The sequence below is a fragment of the Loa loa genome, assembly GCF_000183805.2.
Source record: "Loa loa unplaced genomic scaffold supercont3.4, whole genome shotgun sequence".
Lineage (NCBI taxonomy): Eukaryota > Metazoa > Nematoda > Chromadorea > Rhabditida > Onchocercidae > Loa > Loa loa.
In genome coordinates, this window is record NW_018108184.1 from 46,482 (window position 1) to 65,368 (window position 18,887).

At 36.3% G+C, this 18,887-nt stretch overlaps 5 protein-coding genes across 5 annotated transcripts; 3 read left to right on the forward strand and 2 right to left on the reverse strand.

The window, feature by feature from the left end:
• Positions 1-2,836: 2,836 nt before the first annotated feature.
• LOAG_16451 (hypothetical protein) lies at positions 2,837-6,341 on the forward strand (the record flags this gene model as incomplete). The annotated part of the gene is made up of 8 exons (XM_020449103.1): positions 2,837-3,035; positions 3,437-3,516; positions 3,719-3,826; positions 4,272-4,397; positions 4,698-4,771; positions 5,230-5,368; positions 5,676-5,827; positions 6,155-6,341. Exons 2-8 carry the CDS (start codon positions 3,499-3,501, stop codon positions 6,339-6,341), a joined length of 804 nt encoding a protein of 267 aa, XP_020307416.1. The 5' UTR covers positions 2,837-3,035; positions 3,437-3,498.
• A 416-nt stretch (positions 6,342-6,757) lies between these two features.
• LOAG_05916 (hypothetical protein) lies at positions 6,758-8,083 on the forward strand (the record flags this gene model as incomplete). The annotated part of the gene is made up of 3 exons (XM_003141454.1): positions 6,758-6,831; positions 7,043-7,142; positions 7,949-8,083. 3 exons carry the CDS (start codon positions 6,758-6,760, stop codon positions 8,081-8,083), a joined length of 309 nt encoding a protein of 102 aa, XP_003141502.1.
• A 597-nt stretch (positions 8,084-8,680) lies between these two features.
• LOAG_05917 (hypothetical protein) lies at positions 8,681-15,028 on the reverse strand. Its single transcript, XM_003141455.2, has 14 exons — positions 14,853-15,028; positions 14,232-14,428; positions 13,745-13,842; positions 13,447-13,587; positions 13,057-13,177; positions 12,394-12,749; positions 11,977-12,061; positions 11,702-11,868; positions 11,432-11,605; positions 10,789-11,141; positions 10,230-10,510; positions 9,675-9,997; positions 9,171-9,357; positions 8,681-8,802 (listed from the first exon to the last, which is right to left on the reverse strand). Exons 1-14 carry the CDS (start codon positions 15,014-15,016, stop codon positions 8,687-8,689), a joined length of 2,763 nt encoding a protein of 920 aa, XP_003141503.1. The 5' UTR covers positions 15,017-15,028; the 3' UTR covers positions 8,681-8,686.
• Positions 15,029-16,259: 1,231 nt separating this feature from the next.
• On the reverse strand, positions 16,260-16,677 carry LOAG_05918 (hypothetical protein; the record flags this gene model as incomplete). The annotated part of the gene is made up of 3 exons (XM_003141456.1): positions 16,260-16,506; positions 16,565-16,637; positions 16,668-16,677. The coding sequence occupies 3 exons, from the start codon at positions 16,675-16,677 to the stop codon at positions 16,260-16,262; spliced, it is 330 nt and encodes a 109-aa protein (XP_003141504.1).
• Positions 16,678-16,941: 264 nt separating this feature from the next.
• Positions 16,942-18,466, forward strand: LOAG_05919 (40S ribosomal protein S3a). The gene is made up of 4 exons (XM_003141457.2): positions 16,942-17,125; positions 17,424-17,611; positions 17,805-17,975; positions 18,148-18,466. Exons 1-4 carry the CDS (start codon positions 16,969-16,971, stop codon positions 18,403-18,405), a joined length of 774 nt encoding a protein of 257 aa, XP_003141505.1. The 5' UTR covers positions 16,942-16,968; the 3' UTR covers positions 18,406-18,466.
• Positions 18,467-18,887: the final 421 nt, after the last annotated feature.

The following is an 18,887-nucleotide window of genomic DNA, read 5'->3' on the forward strand; positions in this document are numbered from 1 at the left end:
ATAAGTGGGTTGGGCTTACAATAACATACCGGATTAGTTTTTTCTATTTCCTCTTGTCCAAGAGGAAATTGTGTGGGATTTCCGGATATGCAGCTTTCTTACAGTTTGTGTGTGAGATTCGTGAATAAGTTTTACAAATTAGTTAGCGGATGTATGCAGTCTCAATGCCAAAGGAGAAGACATTTTCACACGATTGAGCTTGGATAACAGACTCATCACTTTAGATATGGAAAAAAAAAACGTTGTATATATTTCTTTTGTATAATGTGATGAGTCTTTGTTCCGGAAATACTTTTTGCAACAAATTCTTTAGCTGTTTGGACGTGTTACAATTTCCTTCCTTTTTTTTTCGACAAGTAAAAAAAAAGCGAATTGATGAGCGAATAGAATATTTGAAAAGAGCTGAATCCTAGGAAGGAGAATAGTCCGTAATAAAGAGTGGTGCGGTTATAGTAATTGATAGCGACGACACCGTTAATACAAATTTTATTCAAAGGCAAAGGTAGGAGTTCAAGCGAGTATGAATTGAATTGAGGTGCAGAAGGTTGCCGGACGCTGGTATGGTCTGAACTTCCCAAAAGGAAAGGGGCAAGCTTTATATACTGGGTATGAATAACCAGGAAAACAATAAAACGTTTACACTGTTTCGACTCGTGATAGTAAAAATATAAGAGTAAAAATATAAGACGTACATAGTGGACTACTTGGCTTAAGACCAAATAATTTTCCCGTTTCGGTTTTCCCGACAAAGCAGCCTGTAAGATCAAAGGCGTATAAGATTGTTAATAGTATGCAACAGCATACCAATATTAGAATAGGGCGTAAACAACATCATGGTTGACCTTTACAGAATTCAAAAGTCGATATATTTAATGTACTAAAAATTCCTCGGTTTCCGACAGCGGGTATACAATATTTTATATTGTTTCATTGTCTGTGCGGGTATATATATATATAGTCTGGTTTGCCGACTCTAGAACGTGCAATATGCAACAATTGTCCATGTGAGAAGCAGTCCTTGTCTAGATCTAAACCGCGGAATTCTAAAGATTGGCCGTGAGCTTTGCTGATGGTGATTATAAACTTTAACCGAATTGGAAATTGCAATCTCTTAAATTGAAAATGGCACATCCGCTGGAATCATAGGAATGCGAGGATTGAGAACCTTTACCTCTGAAAGGTCCTGTCAAAATTGTTGCTTCTACGACGTTCATTAGTTTTTCTTTTTTTGCTACAAATCGCGTGTCGTTGCAAAGCTTTGGCTGGTTGATATTTCGCGACATGATAATTGACACGCTGATTTTCAATTGCAGCACGTGCGGTCGAGTGAATTCAAAAATTCTGCTGGATAAATAATCGCTCCATCTGAACAACAGTATCGACGGACTTGTATATGACTTTTTTGTACGTCATTGTGCATTCATCCCAAACAATAAGTTTGCATTTTTGCAATACTTTTCCCATGCCAGGTGCTTTAGAAATGTTACACGTGAGAGTTTCAATGAATTGCAAGTTCAGTGGCAATTTCAAAGCGGAATAAGCAGTTCTTCCACCAGATAGCAATATCGCAATTATTCCAAACGACGCAAGAGATGAGGCTGTGTCATTTTAGGATCGAACTGCTTCCAGAATTATCTAATTAGGGACGTTTTATCAGTTTCCCCTAGTAACCCCGTTATTGGTAGAAGATTTCTCCAACTCTATTATTGTTAGTTTTGCATTATTTGACTGTAAATGTATTTTTGCTCAAGCGTTAGCTTAAGAATATTTGATTGCACATACGACAAGACATCACCCGTGTTGTAATTTTGTCCACGATGCAATTCTACATCGAACAAAGCAGCAGCAGCAGCAGCAGCAGATCTATTTGATGATGGCATTTCCAACTGATTGAGAACTTTGCGATTTCTAAGCACAAGTCTTCAATAATTATCAATGCTTCGTTGTAGATTTCTGCTATGAAACCTCTATTTTTATTTGAATTTTCCTTGCGTATTTAACGGATAATATCTTCAGCCTTGTGTGATTTATATTTCTCCTATAACTTTGTTGAAGATGAAAGAGCACGCGGTCAATATGACTGTAAATAATGCACGAGTTGGATTTGGATATGAAATGTTGCACGCATCATTAATGCATACATCCCAATGTCGGTCGTAAATTCAGAGCTTGACATGCACTGCGGGAAGTGGCACGTGTAACGCCGTTGATAATATTCTCAGTTGCTGGAAAGACGTTGAACCGAGCACATTTACCAACAGCATATGAAGAAAGAAGCATTCATCTTGATTGAGATGAACGGTGTACAATCTGCCTATCGTAGTTTTTTTGAATATGCCAGATTGTCCGACGACTTGCTTTCCTCGTTTGCATCGTTCAAATGATTTTCTGCTCGCATTCCATGCGTAATACGTAGGCACTTCCGAATACAACAGTGTTTTCGCAAAAGCGTCATTTTGACATAATGTGGAGAAAGCAGTTAACGTTGTAGCCAGTGGATTCAAGGCTACTTGCTGGACATTTGCAGCTGTGAAATAAACGCATTGTCTATTTTGTAGATGTAATACTAAGTGAACAATAGCTGTACTTCGTCCGTGTATAGGAAATGGAAGAATTCGCCATACATTCCAGGGGAAAATTTTCAACATCAATGATATCTGAAATTTATGACTTCTATAAAACGTTCTGTGATTTACAGTCACCGTATTAAAGATGATATAATGCATCTTATTTAAGAAATTAATCATAAGAGCATATGTGGACCAATTTCTAGAAAAATCTATGGGGAAGTCATGATTGTTTCATAACAAATTTTCTTACACTAAATTCATTTTAGTATTCATATTACTGGTGGAATAACTTTGGTTATGTAGCAGGCAGATCGTTGGAATATATAATCAATGAACCACCATTTCCATCCCAATTTGAATATGGCGAAGGTCTTGAATGGGGTTTTCGTCCTATTGCCCCTCCTGCAAGTGGTGCAACTTTTTCAAGTGCACTTGGCGGCAATAGACCACGCGAACAATTTACAGGTAAATACTAATTTTTTCAAATAATTTGTTGAAAGAAAAATTTGACCCGAATATCCAGTCAGGAGATTACTGAAATATGACAGAAGGTTTAAGGAATCCCAGAGCATATTAAATACATTCTCTGAGCATTGATCTACGAGGTCCAACGATTTGATCGAAAGCATAAGTATATTAAACAAAAAAGTGATTAATATCGTGAAATTGTTTTGGACAGTTAGCAATTTCGGGAAGTTAGCGATCTGAGATTGTATTACCTTCGACAGTGCTACTCCATCTTCAGGAAGATCAAGCAGTATTATTAACACTTTCTATAATTCTGATTTCAGAATTGCTGATTTCAACTTTCTGAATTTTACTTTTAAGAACTACTAATTCATGTATGTTTATTCCGCCTTTTCCAGTGGTACTTCTGACATATCAACGAGATACTATATTGGCTTCTGCTCTTGAAAGGCTCAACAATATGCCATATCTAAATAAGGTCAGCTAATCCTTTTTCGATAAAATTTCCATTTCATCCATTCTTCCCTTCCTTCTTTGTTTTATTCGCTGAATGCTTAAATGCTTCATCTTCAAATTTATCACCTACCATGCACAAAACTCTTATTGCTTTTGCAATTGCAAACGCAATGAGAGAATTTTCTCTGTTTCTCTAACGAACCGTTAAACCCAGTGAAGTTCAGCAGCAAACAAATGGGCTTTCGATGTATAGAGGAAGCACGTGGGGTTTGATGGGTGATGGGAAGTGTAATACTCGCAGTGACGCACCGGTTTCACCAATGACCGCATTTGTTCGAATGAAGTAATGGCTGTGAGCGAAAGTCCCTGAACCTGAGGCTGAAAGAGCTCCATCCGTAGTTGGGTGTACTCGGAAATCCAACCTGGATGGCGTTTGGGCCAGGAAACCATGTGGTTGAGCCTAGGATTGCCATCGGTTGACCTCCGGGGTTCGTTGCAAGCAAAGTGACGTTACACAGTCGAACAGCACAGGGCTTACTCTCCCCTTATCACCCAAGGAAGTTTTATACGTTTATAGTGGGAAGTTTTTATATGCTTTTGACATTTTTTGAAAATGGCAAAAAGTTTTTTTATTGTTCACTATGCCCGCAGCGATAACATTAAACAGTACTCACAAAATGACTGTGACAAGACTGATGTGAACTTAAATAATTGAACACAGTATTTCCAAATATATGGTCCAATAATCCTCACTTGCGTCAATAAGAAATCTTTCAGGTATTAGTAATTTGGAATGGACGTGAGCCACCAGTTGAACGTAACTGGCCACGATTACACGTTCCTGTCATTTTCATTAATTCAACTGTGAATTCATTGAATAATCGTTTTTTACCATATGAACAGGTGAAGCATTTTTTTTTCTCCAATTTGTCGTTGGATTTGAAATTCTATTTTACGATAACGAATGTGCTTGAAATAGAAGGAGTAAATATTTTGGTACCTTCGCTTTTCAAATTTTTTTTGAACTTAGGTCCTTTTGATGGCCTTTATTCTTGTACTATTTTAGTATGGATCCAAAGGGCAGCACTAAGACATAGTAGACTTAGAAAAACCATTAAGGTTTTTAATTCTTTGCTTAATATTAATGTGTGCTGTAATGCACGAAAGAGCAACTAAGACGAACTAAGTTTAAGTCTTTTAAAGATTGACACGGAAGCGGTGCTATCACTGGATGATGACATTGATCTCAGGCAGCATGAAATTATTTTCGCATTCAGGTCTATTTTAAAACCACTTTGTTGAACCTGAAGATGAACTTTAAGGAAATTGCATGACTGATTCAATACTGATTCACATGACTGATTCACTGATTCAATACATTGCTGTTGCAAATGTTCACACTAAATTTCTAAAAAACCAATACCGATTATTTGTCCTAGGAAGGTTCTCATCATATGAGGCTATTCATACCTGTAATTTTGATTACCAGCATTGTTAATTGTTCCTTGACAAAAAATGATGCGATCTGGATTTGCGTGGGGCACCAGAAACTTTTTTTTTACAGGAAAAAGGCACTTTCGAGCAGAGAAGCCACTGCTGAAGATAATATTTGAAATCAAAATAATGTCTAATTGGGATGGTTTTCATCATGTCAATCGAAGAATATCGTTGACACAATGAATTAATTGTAACGTTTCATTTCATCTTTAAAAACATTACTTGTTCATTTTTTTAGAGTGTGGCGTGAACAAAGAAAGAAAATTGTTGGTTTCCCAGCTCGACGTCATTCTCAACAAGGAAATGAAATTTTGTATGACAGCAACCACACATGTCAATTGAGTATGATATTAACAGGAGCTGCATTTATTCATAAGGTATATTCATAATAGAAACTATATGATTCAGCTACATATGCACGGCTAAGCGCTGTTGGCTCACTGACAAAAAATGGAGGGTTTGAAATAACATTCCACATTTCCACGAAATAACATTCTATTGTACTTAATTATTAGGTGTTCAATAATCATGTAACATTTATTCAAACATGTAAAGTTACTTCGATGAATGGGTTTTCGGAGATTTGTTTTTTCACATTTACAGTAATATTTGAAATGCTTTCTTTCCAAAGTCAAGTTTCATCTTCCTGTTATATAACTTTTAGAAAACTGACCAACTTTTCAGGCTTATTTATATGCCTACACATATGGTATGCCACAGGTAATAAGGGATAAAGTAGATGAATTTATGAATTGTGAAGATTTGGCAATGAATTTCTTTGTTGCTCATCTAACGCGTGAGCCACCCATCAAAACGACTAGCAAATGGACATTGCGGTTATTGCTTTTATTAACTTAAACTGCGACTGAATTAAAGTATTTGATAACATAAGGTGCAAGACATCAAGAAGATTTTGGAACGAATGCAATCTACTGAAAATGCTTCCTAGTCGAGAGTTGATTATCCATCCGCTTATGGAATATATTCCAGTCACATTGTAATCGGGTCCATTTATGATTGGAATATACTTTTAAAAAATATAAATTCATTAGATACTTTGGAAAAATTGAGATCTCTAATCATGCTTAATCTAGACGTCGTTTTCCATTAGTACTAAAAAGCAATGGGAAATTTTTCCTAAAGACTATCATTGCATTTTTCAGTTGCCCAGCTTGTAAAACAAGTCTTTATAAACGAACTGCACATTATCTACAACGACATGAATGCATACAGTTTTTCACACAGGTTTATGGATATAATCCACTTCTTTTTACTCAACTTCGGGTGGATTCGGTACTGTTCAAGACACGTCTGCCAACTAATCACCAAAAATGTTTCAAATACGTTTAAATTTGTGGCTGTTTCATTTGTTTTTTTTTTTTTTTTGTTGTATAATGCATTCATTGCTTTGCAAAACAGAATAGTTATGGAACATAAGTGTAAGATCACTTAGGGAGAATACCATGGTTAATGGTATTGACAAGCACCACTAATTTGATAATGAATGATACATCTATCAAAGTAATCAATGGTGTTTGTTGTTCAGCAATTTTAGGTTTATTAATAATGTCAATATACCTTTAGAAATTTTGCAAAACTTTCGATTTGATTCAGTAGTGGTTTGTTTAATGCAATTAGTTGCTGACCAACATACGATACATTATGTCTTAGCATAATGATCTTTTTACACTTTTAACACTGCCCGGGTAGCTTCACGTCTCACTGAGTTCGATAGGCCGAATGTTACAGGAAAAACAGCTCGTAGCATGGAGAATAATGGACATTCATCAACGTTTCTTCAGAATGTCAATAAAAACATCAGTAATCTAACTCTTGTACTGTTCGTTTGTTGTTCATATCATCTTTTGAATGTTATAATTCTAAAACGGGTTATGACTTGAATACAGCTAGCCGCGTTCAGACCACTTCAGTGAAAACTAAAAAGTCATCTTAGCACTGATAGAGCAGCGCATTCTTGGTACAAAATAACTGGATAATGGATTACACAAAGTATTTCTGATTTAATCCAAAAGGACCTCACATACATCCAGGGTAGATTGCATTTCAAGCGGAATTCTACGATCCTCACGGGAATCAGTTGGGAAGTATTCCAGCCCATCCGAGACACTAGTGAATCATAAAGTACCTCAGGTGATTCGGACATAATCTCGGTCTGGTACATTTAAGTATCAATTTCCAGTAAGTGAATGTGTTTATTTGGACGTGATATACAATACAAAAAAAACGACTCAGTGAAGGGTGCTGACAGCAAAAGGAAAGTTTGTTAGATATTTCGTCAGAACACTAAAAAGAAAAGACTTAGTCTTTAGAGGTATAGAACACAACATACCAAAATTATGGCTGGATGTGGGAGGCATTTATTTTCCCATTGGATGAATCTGCCCAAAAGGTAAAGGACATATCTTGCATCTATCAGTGATTCAGAAGTATGGAAATTTTCCGATATTTCAAGGAAAGAAATAATGCACGTGTTACGATTACTATCAACAATACTGTCGAAAGTCACACAATGATTCTAGTCACGTAATGAATCATCCTAGAGACAAAATACAAAGACGTAGCTGATAATAAAACAAAGTGACTGCACATTTGTAAAGCTGTGCAAATAGGAAAAGTATGAAACTGAAATAGCAAGCAAATAAGATGTCCGGGTCAGCCTTATAATTTATACAAAATACGGCCCACATTACGGAGATTTTCTGGAACCATCGGTGAAATAAATTGAATTTTCCGGAGACCACCAGTGAAATAGATTGAAATTTCCAGAAAGATACCATAGGAAAAGTTAAGTGATGCTTTAAAAAAGATAACAATTTGACATCTACGTTATTTCTGTACAAACAAGAGTGCTTGGAAATATGTTGTTCCTCTCATTGACTATTCTGATCAAGTTATAAAGAGGGAGAGAAAAAAAAAGAAAAAGACATCAAAAACAGGATAATGGCAATAAAGGATATGGATCTACCCTCATTTCCATTTTCTCTTTAACAAATATTCTGAAATCAGATGAGCAAGACGCTAAACAGAATAGTCACCTACCTTCAATTCTGGCAATACCACAGATGATATAATATATTCTTTGTGATCATAAATCTTTTAAAAATTCGTACTTCTGTAACAAATTTTCGAAATACAAGCAAAAACCAATCACCCCACAAACTCATTAACTAAAAAAAAAATCGTAAAAATGGAAATGTATGAAAAAATAAAAAACGAAAATAAAAAGAAATCAATTAAATGATACACGCGATGTGGGTATGATTATTAATACATAAAATAATGAATGCAGTGAAAACGAAACGAAACATGGAAATCACCGTACACGACCTTTAATAATTTTTTGAATAAAACGTCAAAGAATTTACCAGGACTTAAAATAGGACAAAGTTTAATCAAAAGAATAAACAAGTCGTACAACAGTGAAAAGAAAATAAAGAAGTGGCAAAAACAATTATAATAAACCTAAAATATATATATGAATACAACGTGTACGTGTGCACATCATTTTACAATTAACAGCTTTTAAAATACAAACACATTTATGGACAAACGAGGAACGATGAGCTAACGAAAAAATAAGTTATTGCAAAGAAATGTCACTAAATATTAGTTTTGAGCGTAAAATTTAGAATATTAACAAAGAATACATTTTGAAGCATGGATTTTTCCCGAGCTCAATTTGCTGCAAACTGTTTCTCGAGCTCTTCGACACTAATACAATTAGCAGTTGGAGGAAGACGCGAAACTATAGAAGGAAGATCACTTGCTGTTGTCGTTTGTAAAGTTGAACCTGTTTAATCAAATATTTAGTTACTCGAAGCATAATTCACAAAAACTTATTCGGCTTAGAAAAACAGACAGTCAATGAAAGCTTATGAAGCTAGACACCATTTTTGCTAACTTATTGGCTAAGCATCCTAACAATGAAAAGATTATTCACAGAAAACAGAAACAATCCAGATATTAAATGTAATGTCTTTCTGTTCGCAATTCAACTGCATATCCACACAGTCGAGCAATAGCTTCTCGATACAAGCAGTGCATCTGTTTTTAATTAGTCATTTACCATCACATTGTAAAATTTTCAGTGGAAGAATACTCTACAGTATGACAGTATGAAAAGAAATATTGTAAACGCTAGATTCCATTAAAGCATACCTTGACAAGGCTCCTTATTTGGTGGCTGTAAACCTCTGTTCGCTGGTACACCTGCTGATTGGAGCAGCTTCTCTAGCGGATTCTGATATTTATATTGCGTTAGCGATGGAAGCGACTGAGCGTTTTGCGGCACCGGAACTGGTGCTGTCGTCACTACCGGTTGCATAGGTACCAGAGGTGCTCCTACCTGAAAGAAAAATAAACCACTGATTGGGAAGTATGACTCAGGTTATATTTTTCGCCCAGAAATTCAACTCCTTATTTCTTTATTACTTGACAGATTCATGATTGGGAACTGAAACATCGTAGCGCTTTTTCATGATATTTACTTCATCATGATCCACTTCTAACCAATCATTGGAAAGACTGAAAATAATAGCTATAATTTTACCTAGCTTTTTGTAAGCATAAAAAATGTCTTCCCATCAGTGAAAGTAAAAATGTCACTGCGAGAAAAGTTCCAATGCGAGGTAAAAAGGAATTTCGAAAAGAAAAAAGGCAAACATGGTGAGGATGAGGCGCTACTGGAACATTGGGCAAAGTTGCTAAAGCTGCTGCTTGTTGTGATAGGAGTCGTGCTCGAATGACCTGTGCTTGATTCAAATCACCACGCATCATAGAAAGTGTGTATTGTCGTTGATGTTCGGCTGCTAGTGCTTGTGCCCGCACTGAAGCTGTCATTTGCGCGTTCGATTGCCAACTATTCAATGATAAACCATTTTGCATTGCTGCAAGCACCTGAGCATACTGCTGTTGTAGAGCAAGTCTTGTCATCAAATTAGCTGCATTTTTTGAGGCCATACCACCAACCACAGCGTCTCCAGCAACTAAAAATCGAAGAGTGAATGTTTTTCTTCGAATTTCAAAAATCCGAATGATTTTCTACCAAGTAAGCCCAAGTCTATCAAGGTATAACAATAACAGTGGTTGAAAATTTCCAATTGCATTACCGAAAATTTGACTAAATGGAACAATATTCAAAGCTCAGAACACGACTACATTAAATGATCCATAATACAATTTTATCCGTAATGATCTTCATTCAGTTTTGAAACTAACATTTATGAGGTACGTTAAAATGCTCCGGGACAAAATTTTGTTTGACAGCATTATGTTGCGTAGAACATATGGACATGTTAGAATGACGAAGTTTTTCTTCCATGGTCGCCGACATATTATTGTTTTTGGTCATTTGTCGCATCACCGAAGTTGGCATAAAGGAATTCGGAAGTACCCCTGTTGTAGTAGTCCGTGCTGGAATTGGAGCAACAGCAGCTACTGGTCGTGTTTGCGTCGACTGTGGCATTGCTCCATTCCCTATCATATTTGTCAATGCCTGCCTACAAAATTAAACATAAAATGTGGCGAATAAAAAATAAGCTAAATACAACGATATTGTATCTGTTCTGTGATATCTGAATCAAATCATTATAGTTTTGTTATACGGAATATCAATTACAAAATAAAATGAATACGAAGAATAACTGCACGTTCGTCGCGCGACTATAGGATCTATCGAGTAAATATCACCGAAAATAAGTTAAAACACCAGGTTTAATCTATGGTTAGTAAAAGAATTTTTAACAATAAAATAGTCCCAATAAAAACTACCACTAACCTCAAGACGGTACTGTCGACTGTTTGTGTATTTGAAGCAAGCGCCGACCGCTGATTAGCAGCAAGTGCATGCAAAGCGGCTGCCTTCTCATATTGCGAACGAAGAAAAGCTGCATGAAATGTGACATCAGAAAAAGGCGGTACTACAGGATGAGACGATGCTTGCGAATTCAATGGGATCCCTGACAGATGGTGTGTGGGAGCCAAAGAAATTTTCGGTGGAAGGGCCAAATTGTCTTCAATCATGCGTGAAACGTCATCCGTCGTTCCATTTTGCAGGCGCGCGAATTTATTTAGCTTGTTCATGAGATGCGCTTGTTGGTGCGGATCACCAAGCGGATTTCCTTTTATCGTCTATCATTGTTAGAAAAAAAAAGTTCAAGTGCAACAAACATCGATAAATGAGCAATGAGGAATTAAAATAAAAATGAAAAATATGCAGAAATTTCGAACTTTTAAATGGTAATCATATGCAAGGAATCGACCCAAACTAATGGAAGAGTGTAGAATTTTTGTCATTATTGCCACAAAACATGGAAATCACGGTAGCCGTATATATCTTCAAATTCTAAGGAGATAAATTGATTACATCTGCCGAGATATTTAATAAACAAAAATCCAGAAAATGAAGATCGTAAACCAACTTGGTTTATATACGACTGTCTTGAATTGGATGGCAACTGTTCGTTAGCTGCTACGTTTCCAAAGCCATCAGCACCAGCAGATAGAGTGGATGGATTTCCAGGGATCGATTCCTTCTGGAAATTACGTTCCAAATCTTCAACTCGCAAAACTCCTTGCACTGATGGTGCAACATGCTAGAAAATGAAATTAGCAATCAGTCAAATTATCGCTAGAACACTTCAATCAAATTTAACTACTTAAAAATGAAAAATGTGTAAAAATTAACAAACCGGTTCAGGAAGGAATTGCGAATGAAAAGGTCGCTGACAAGTGTTTGAAAATATTTTATTAAGAACAGAAATCGATGCTAGAGCCTGCGAAGGGTCGGCATTTGAAGACGACGAGGGAATGGCGTACATCTGCTGCAAAGGTTCATTCCTACTAGCGCATGAATTATCTGAAAATAAAATTTCGTATAAATGTGGTGGGAAGAATATAAAAAAAGCATATCCGTAAATTTTTGAAAGTGTTTTTAAATTATTAACATGAGATGATTAACAATTACCGGGATTTTCAGATTTAGTCGTAGCAAAGAAACGCGACAATCTGCTACCGGTTGGTTCTTTCGACGCTGGCGATTTAAGTTCATTCTGAAGAAAAATCATTAGCACCAATGTTAAGGAGGTAGTTTTTACAATTATGTTGCTTGACTTCGCTTGAAGAAACCTGGCTTTACATAAATAAAAAACATTTAAACATGGGTAAGGAGATGTTTACACAATTTAATGGCTGGCTTGGAAATAAAGCAACCAGTATTTAGTGTTGTTAAGACGTGTTATTAAGTAAATAAAGTACTAGTACGTTGGTAAGCTACACGATTAATATGAGAGAAAAGAAATGTAAAGAAGATAACTTCAAAAGTGCAAGTGACTTTAGCACTGTTAAACGGATTCTGTTTAAAAATGATTCACAATACCCTTACCTCTTTCAGTGAATCCAAATCGGCATCACCAAGAATACCCATAATTGCAGCAAATTCAGCATCGGAATTTGGCAATTTGCCGTTTAAAGGTACCGATGAATTATTGTTCTCAATCATTGCAAAAGATAGACTAGGACTTGTTGACATATCACCGTCACTGGTCTGATTATGTGATGAAGTCGATTTACCAACCGAGGATAAACCTAAACTTTTATTGTCAATCTGAGAAGACGGTCTCCAGTCTGCTGAATCGGTTTTCTCATCTGTCAAAATTTCGTTCAGCTCACTTGTACCGGTAATTCCACTTTGTTGTGCCATCCTTACTGGATGTCTCTTCGGTTTTTGAGGAAAATCACCTGCAAGTCATGCTCAAATGAGAAATATTTCATACAAAACCAGTTTAATTTAACGAAAAAAACAAAGGCAGTGAAATTTTGACTAAATGAAATTACTTCGTAATTACATCACCAAAACTATTCCAGCGCACAATACCCTTCTCTGGGATGATATCACATGTTAGAAATGACTATCTGCAAACTCCCAGAAATTCTGCATAAAAAAAATTAAATTTGCACGCAAATTCATAACTGAAACAAACTAAATCCTTATATCTCGCTAAGACGTGAACTCTAATTTTTGTGCGGATAAAAGGCTTCGACTTACGTCTAATCTTACTGTCGTCATCAAAACCACGTAGTTCAATCATATCGTGCATCGATGTTGGACCATCATTAAGCCACTCCGGTACTTTTTCATCCGCAGTCATTTCTACAGACTTGCCTCTCTAAAATATTTTTTAGGCAGTCAACAACAAAAATACAACCCTGGACATTCGATTCTGAAGCCATTATAGGCAAACCTTTGGCAGAGTCAAAGAATCCATCCGGCAAACTGCTTACCAATTAGCTGATCAAACACTGATTTTTAATTGTGGTTTACGAAACTACTGTCACATATATATCATCGTCATAGAAACAACGACAAAAAAAAAAAAAAAAAAACACACACATTAGGAGCAAAGTCTACTCACGTTAAGATAAAAAGTTATATAACCTGATTTTGACCACTGTCTTTCTGATAATTTGGTTTAAATGATGTCTCGCTTGAACGCCAGTTGCCAGCACTGCTCGGCAAAGTACCATTTTGTTGACGGGTCCTTATAAATGAGGATTCACTGCTTCCAATGTTTCTGTGCTAAAATTCGACTGTTTCATACAAGTTACTTAATACAGAATTCGTAAAAAAGATATGCTAACACTTACTATAAAATCCTGAAATTATTGGGTCAGTTATGGAATAGATGGAAGGACATTAAAAATCCTCATGAAAATCAATTAAATGTCAAACTTACAAACGATGTCTTGTACTCCGTCCCGGAATTCTTCAACTGGAAACCAGCACCACTTCGCCAACTTGCCTTAGTTGCACCGAGTCTTTCCGTCTCTGCTTCTAATGAATACTAATTACAGTATTATTATGCCTTTTCTGTTGACGAAATTTGCATATCTTTTCGTAAGATTCACAGAAGGAAAAAGTCACGAAACACAATAAGGAAAACTAACGAATGATGAGAAAAGTTTTTGTGAAACGGATCGATTTTACAAAGATATGAGACTACGTCTTGCCGGAAAGTTGGGATGTAGCACAGAAAAGTAACACACTACTTTTTGTCATAATTATAGAGAACATTTATTCTTCATAATAATGTGAGCACCGCTATTACCAAACAATGCCTGACAAAACTATAGAGAAATGAGACTTTGATCTCCCTAGTAATAACGATCTTTTCATTCAGAATACTCAGAAACATAGTTTATGAAATACTGAAAGGATGTTACCGTTCTTCGTCGGCGATGTAGCACGACATCCCGACGAAAAACCTCTTCTCTGCGGAGAAAGAACGGTTGTATCTCCTTCTAATGCTTCAACTTTCAATTTCTCCTTTCTTTTTACGTTTGCATTCGGACGATTTTCCACTCCCTCACACACCCAACGATATTCCAACCACTTTTCGGGCTCAAAGTTCCCTTCGTCGCTGAAAATGCATGACTATTAGTATGTATTTTTATACGAAAAGAAGTTACTAAGTATTTTACTATTAATCGTTCGTATTTGACTGATGAGACTTCACTGGTCTCAATGAATAGAACTTAAGTGAATATCCATAACTTTAAATGACAGGTTCCACAACAGTTATTTACAAATTTGACAGAACTTTATTGACTGCAGTAAGTACATAGTTGGCAAACAAACTATTCATAGCTTCAGCTAATAATTTTGATAGCTGTGACTTAATTTATTTAAGTACGATGTCAGGAGTATCACCTACAAAATATTCTTACGCAAAATGCCTACATCGATTAATGATTCAAGCAAACTGAGTTGAATTCATAGATTTTCAACGGCAAATCTAGTCAAAAAAGAGATCTTAAACGGCTTTAGAAACGACAAAGGTTAACTTATTAAATTCGGTGGACAAATATTGAGGCCGTATTCTACTTAACGGTGCATCCTTCATATTCAGCATTTCTTCACGAGTATACCGATACACGTCGTGATTATCACTTTGCGTACCGCTACACTCGCACTTTTCATGACTACTGGCAGAATTGTTACGCAACATGAACTCCTGAAATGAAATATAAACATTAAAAAGAGAAAAAAAAACATTACATATATCTTATACACTACACGATACAATTTTGAAAGATTTCATCTCTGTATGTTTCAATATGAAGTGACCCATGCATCCTTCCTCAATTCCAGAAATATTTGAGGTAAATTCTAAGACTTTTAAATCCTCTAACCATTCTTACTGGTCGACATGTGTCAAAAGGTAAAATAAAAGGACTTTAACTAGCAAGATGGCATTACAAAATAGTGTCATCATTAGTACCAGTGGAATTTCTGACATTCTAATGCGCGGTCATGTATATATTCACGTCATGTATCCTTGACATAGCTTAAGCAATAAAGCGTATTCGGCTCTGATGAATGGAAATAATGTCTCAATATTGTGAATCATCACTTTTATAGATTATTCAAAGTTCGTCCCAGAAATCTTCATAGTACTTCTAATACATTGTCACATATTATCATGGAATGAAATCTATTTTTCCTTCATTTTTCTGCAGTGTTAGCTATTCTAGAAGTGAAAAGCCAAGGAAAACTATGGTACCAATGACATAATCCAAGCGCTATCCTAATACACTTGCCAACACGAAGACCGCAAACAAGCCCAACCGTATTCAGCGCTGAGAAATGGAAATGATATCCCAGTATCGTAAACCATCACCTTTATATGATTATTAAAAGAATAACGAAGTGGGAAGCGCAAAGATATCCAGAACGATTACCATATCACTGGATTTTATTAATTCATCTAGAATTTCCAGGTTTCCTTATAAGATAAAACATAATTCATAAATCATTATTATATCCTATCAGTTATATTAAATGAAATGATCGACGCTTGAAATTTCAGGTGATTTTACACAAAAATCACTAAAACAGCGTGGATGACGAACACGCAATTTGAACATTCATATGAGATAGTCACTAACTCATTAACTAACTTCGCAAGGGTTGAAACTTGTCTTGAAATGGATAAGTTTACTACAAACGTGTAAAGGCATAAGTTGCGCAACTAAAATTACGATATAAGATCTGTATTTCAACGTTCCACGTGTTGGATGTTGTCAGACGCTATTGAATGATGCCATTTTATTCCATTCAGTGCTTTAACACAAGCATTGTGTGGAAAAAAACACCCCTAACGTAATACCTACAAATCTCAAACCTGAAACGGAAACAGGAAAACAACTTAATCTAATCCGAAAGCAAACAACCGGACAGACACACTCCATTCAGATTGGTTTTCGATGATTATGCGGCCCGTGCCGCATAGTGTAAGCAATTTCATATCGCCTCACGTTGGTCGGGTCACCCAGAGGGACGGCTTGATGTTTTGTTTTCGGTGTTGAATTTAGGCATTTTTGTGGTTGGCATGTCGGAAGTGGGTTCGCTAGGATGTGGGTGCGTGGTTTGCGTAAGTGTAGTGGTGTTGCTACGTATATTCGCAAATTCCCACGTCGTCCGTCAGCGAATGTATTTCTGGAAGTTATCGAGATGATATGGTAGTAGTAGTGGGAGTAGTATTACTTTAAGTCACGTTAAGGAGTGTGAACAATAACGACTGCAAGTTGTATTGCTACGATAATATGGAAATGGTAAGGTTGTTGGTGCTCAAGCCACGTGGGGATGATAGAAGTCACATGCCGCCATGTCTAGATGACAGGACGTATCGTTAAATAAATATGGGAATGGTACCGTAAGTGATGGTGCGGTGTTACTGGAAGTTTCAGATAGGCTAGAAAAGCACAATCCTTTGTTAGTTATCGCAGGTTCAGCTTACAGCGAATGAGTTTGGTAATTATGTTGTAAAATCTTCGTATGCATGTCCTGTTTTATGCGCTCCCAGTTTCATACTGCTCTGTCTTGGTATTATTCCTTTACCTTATTTTAGAGTTAGTTTTTAATTGACGAACTTGTCAGGTTTCAAAAACAAGCTTAGAAATGGCGGTCGGGAAAAACAAAAAAATGGGTAAGAAAGGTGCGAAAAAGAAGGCTGTTGATCCATTTACACGTAAGGAGTGGTATGATATCAAAGCACCTTCGATGTTCAATGTTCAGCATATCGGGAAAACGTTGGTGAATCGCACGCAGGGAACAAGTAAGTTTGGTCATCGTTGGTGGTTCTTTCCTGAACGAATTACTTCTGTGTTGTAGAAATACTACAGTAGGGATTGTGATGATTTAACAGTCTTTTTCTCTAAAAAATGATTGAATGGCAATCATATGGAATATGCCATTCACTTTTGCTACTAATTTGTCTATCCTTTGTTGTAGATTTCTATTGGCTCTTAACTCTGAATATCTTGTTTTCAGCTTTGATTCCTGAGAAAAGGGATGGGGAAAATTCCGCCGAAAATTTTTGCATGAAATGTTAACGAAGTAATATTTCATTGCAGAAATTGCCAGCGAAGGTTTAAAAGGGCGTGTTTACGAAGTGTCACTTGGCGACTTGAACAATGCTGAATCAGAATTTCGGAAGATGCGTTTGATATGCGAGGATGTTCAGGGTCGAACTTGCCTAACTAATTTCCATGGCATGCGACTTACTCGTGATAAGCTTTGCTCCATTGTCAAAAAATGGCATGTGAGTGGTAGCTTTTTAGAATATTCCTCCTGAAATCATTTTTTTTTAGTGTTTAGACCGCGCACTTCGGATTGCTGGGTTTCTTGCAATGAATTTGTTTTTGACATTCCTATTTCAGTTAGAGTATCCTGATATAAACAGAAATAAAAATGCATGAACTCTTTTTTGTTGGTCAAACTAAAGGAATTTCCAGACCCTCATTGAAGCTAATGTCGCGGTCAAGACATCAGATGGTTATTTGTTGCGGCTTTTCTGCATCGGTTTCACGAAAAAGAATGCGAGGCAGCTGAAGAAAACAAGTTATGCAAAATCGTCAAAGATTAGACAGATTCGGGCGAAAATGGTGGAATACATGCAAAAAGAGGTGGGTATTTGATGTCAGATAAACTTTTTGCTAAACAGCAACTATTTTTTGAGTGCACGGTGAATGATGGATATTCGTAGTAATCCGAACGAAATATTGTGGGGGCTGTAGTTGTCTTAGTTGAGTGAAAAATGTATTTGTTTTCTGAAGATTTTAAATATTAGTTATTTAGGTGCAAGGAAGTGATCTAAAAGATGTATGCCATAAACTAGTTCCGGATTCGATTGGAAAAGATATCGAAAAAGCGTGTTCTTACATCTATCCGTTGCAAGATGTATGTATTAGGAAAGTGAAAATACTGAAAAAACCAAAGTTTGAAATCGGACGCCTTATGGAAATGCATACGGATGTTAGTACATTTACGAGTGCCGAAGGTGAGAAGATAGAAAGACCGGATGACTATGAGCCTCCCGTACAGGAATCCGTATAAAGTTTTTGTTATGTTTATAATATTATTTTCGGTTTTCGGAATAAAACTCTTTTTGTTGAGGTTGCCATCGGGTTAAAAATTTCATTAATCGGGCTTGGCGAACTACCGTTGTTTAAGAAATATTAATTGTCAGATGTGGATCTTGATTCAGTAATTGCTGTAAGTGGGATGTATATAACGTGGGCAGATTATGAGGCCAGCGCCATGAAAGAGATTATGTTACCGAGTATCATTAAAAGTTGGCTTCCTAAGAGTGATTTAAAGTGCCAGCAACACATCAACTAAATTGGAGTCGAAAAGTCATAATTTCAAACGTCACACAAAAATGATTCCAAAATCCAAAAACTCGTAACATGCTATAGTCGGTAGGATTTCGAAGTATACTGTGGGCCTCTTTTGACTAACCTACTGTTTCCTCTGAATGACAATGTTTTCGATAAATCTAACCCTAATTGTCGAAGACGTGCTGCACTGTCAGTTTT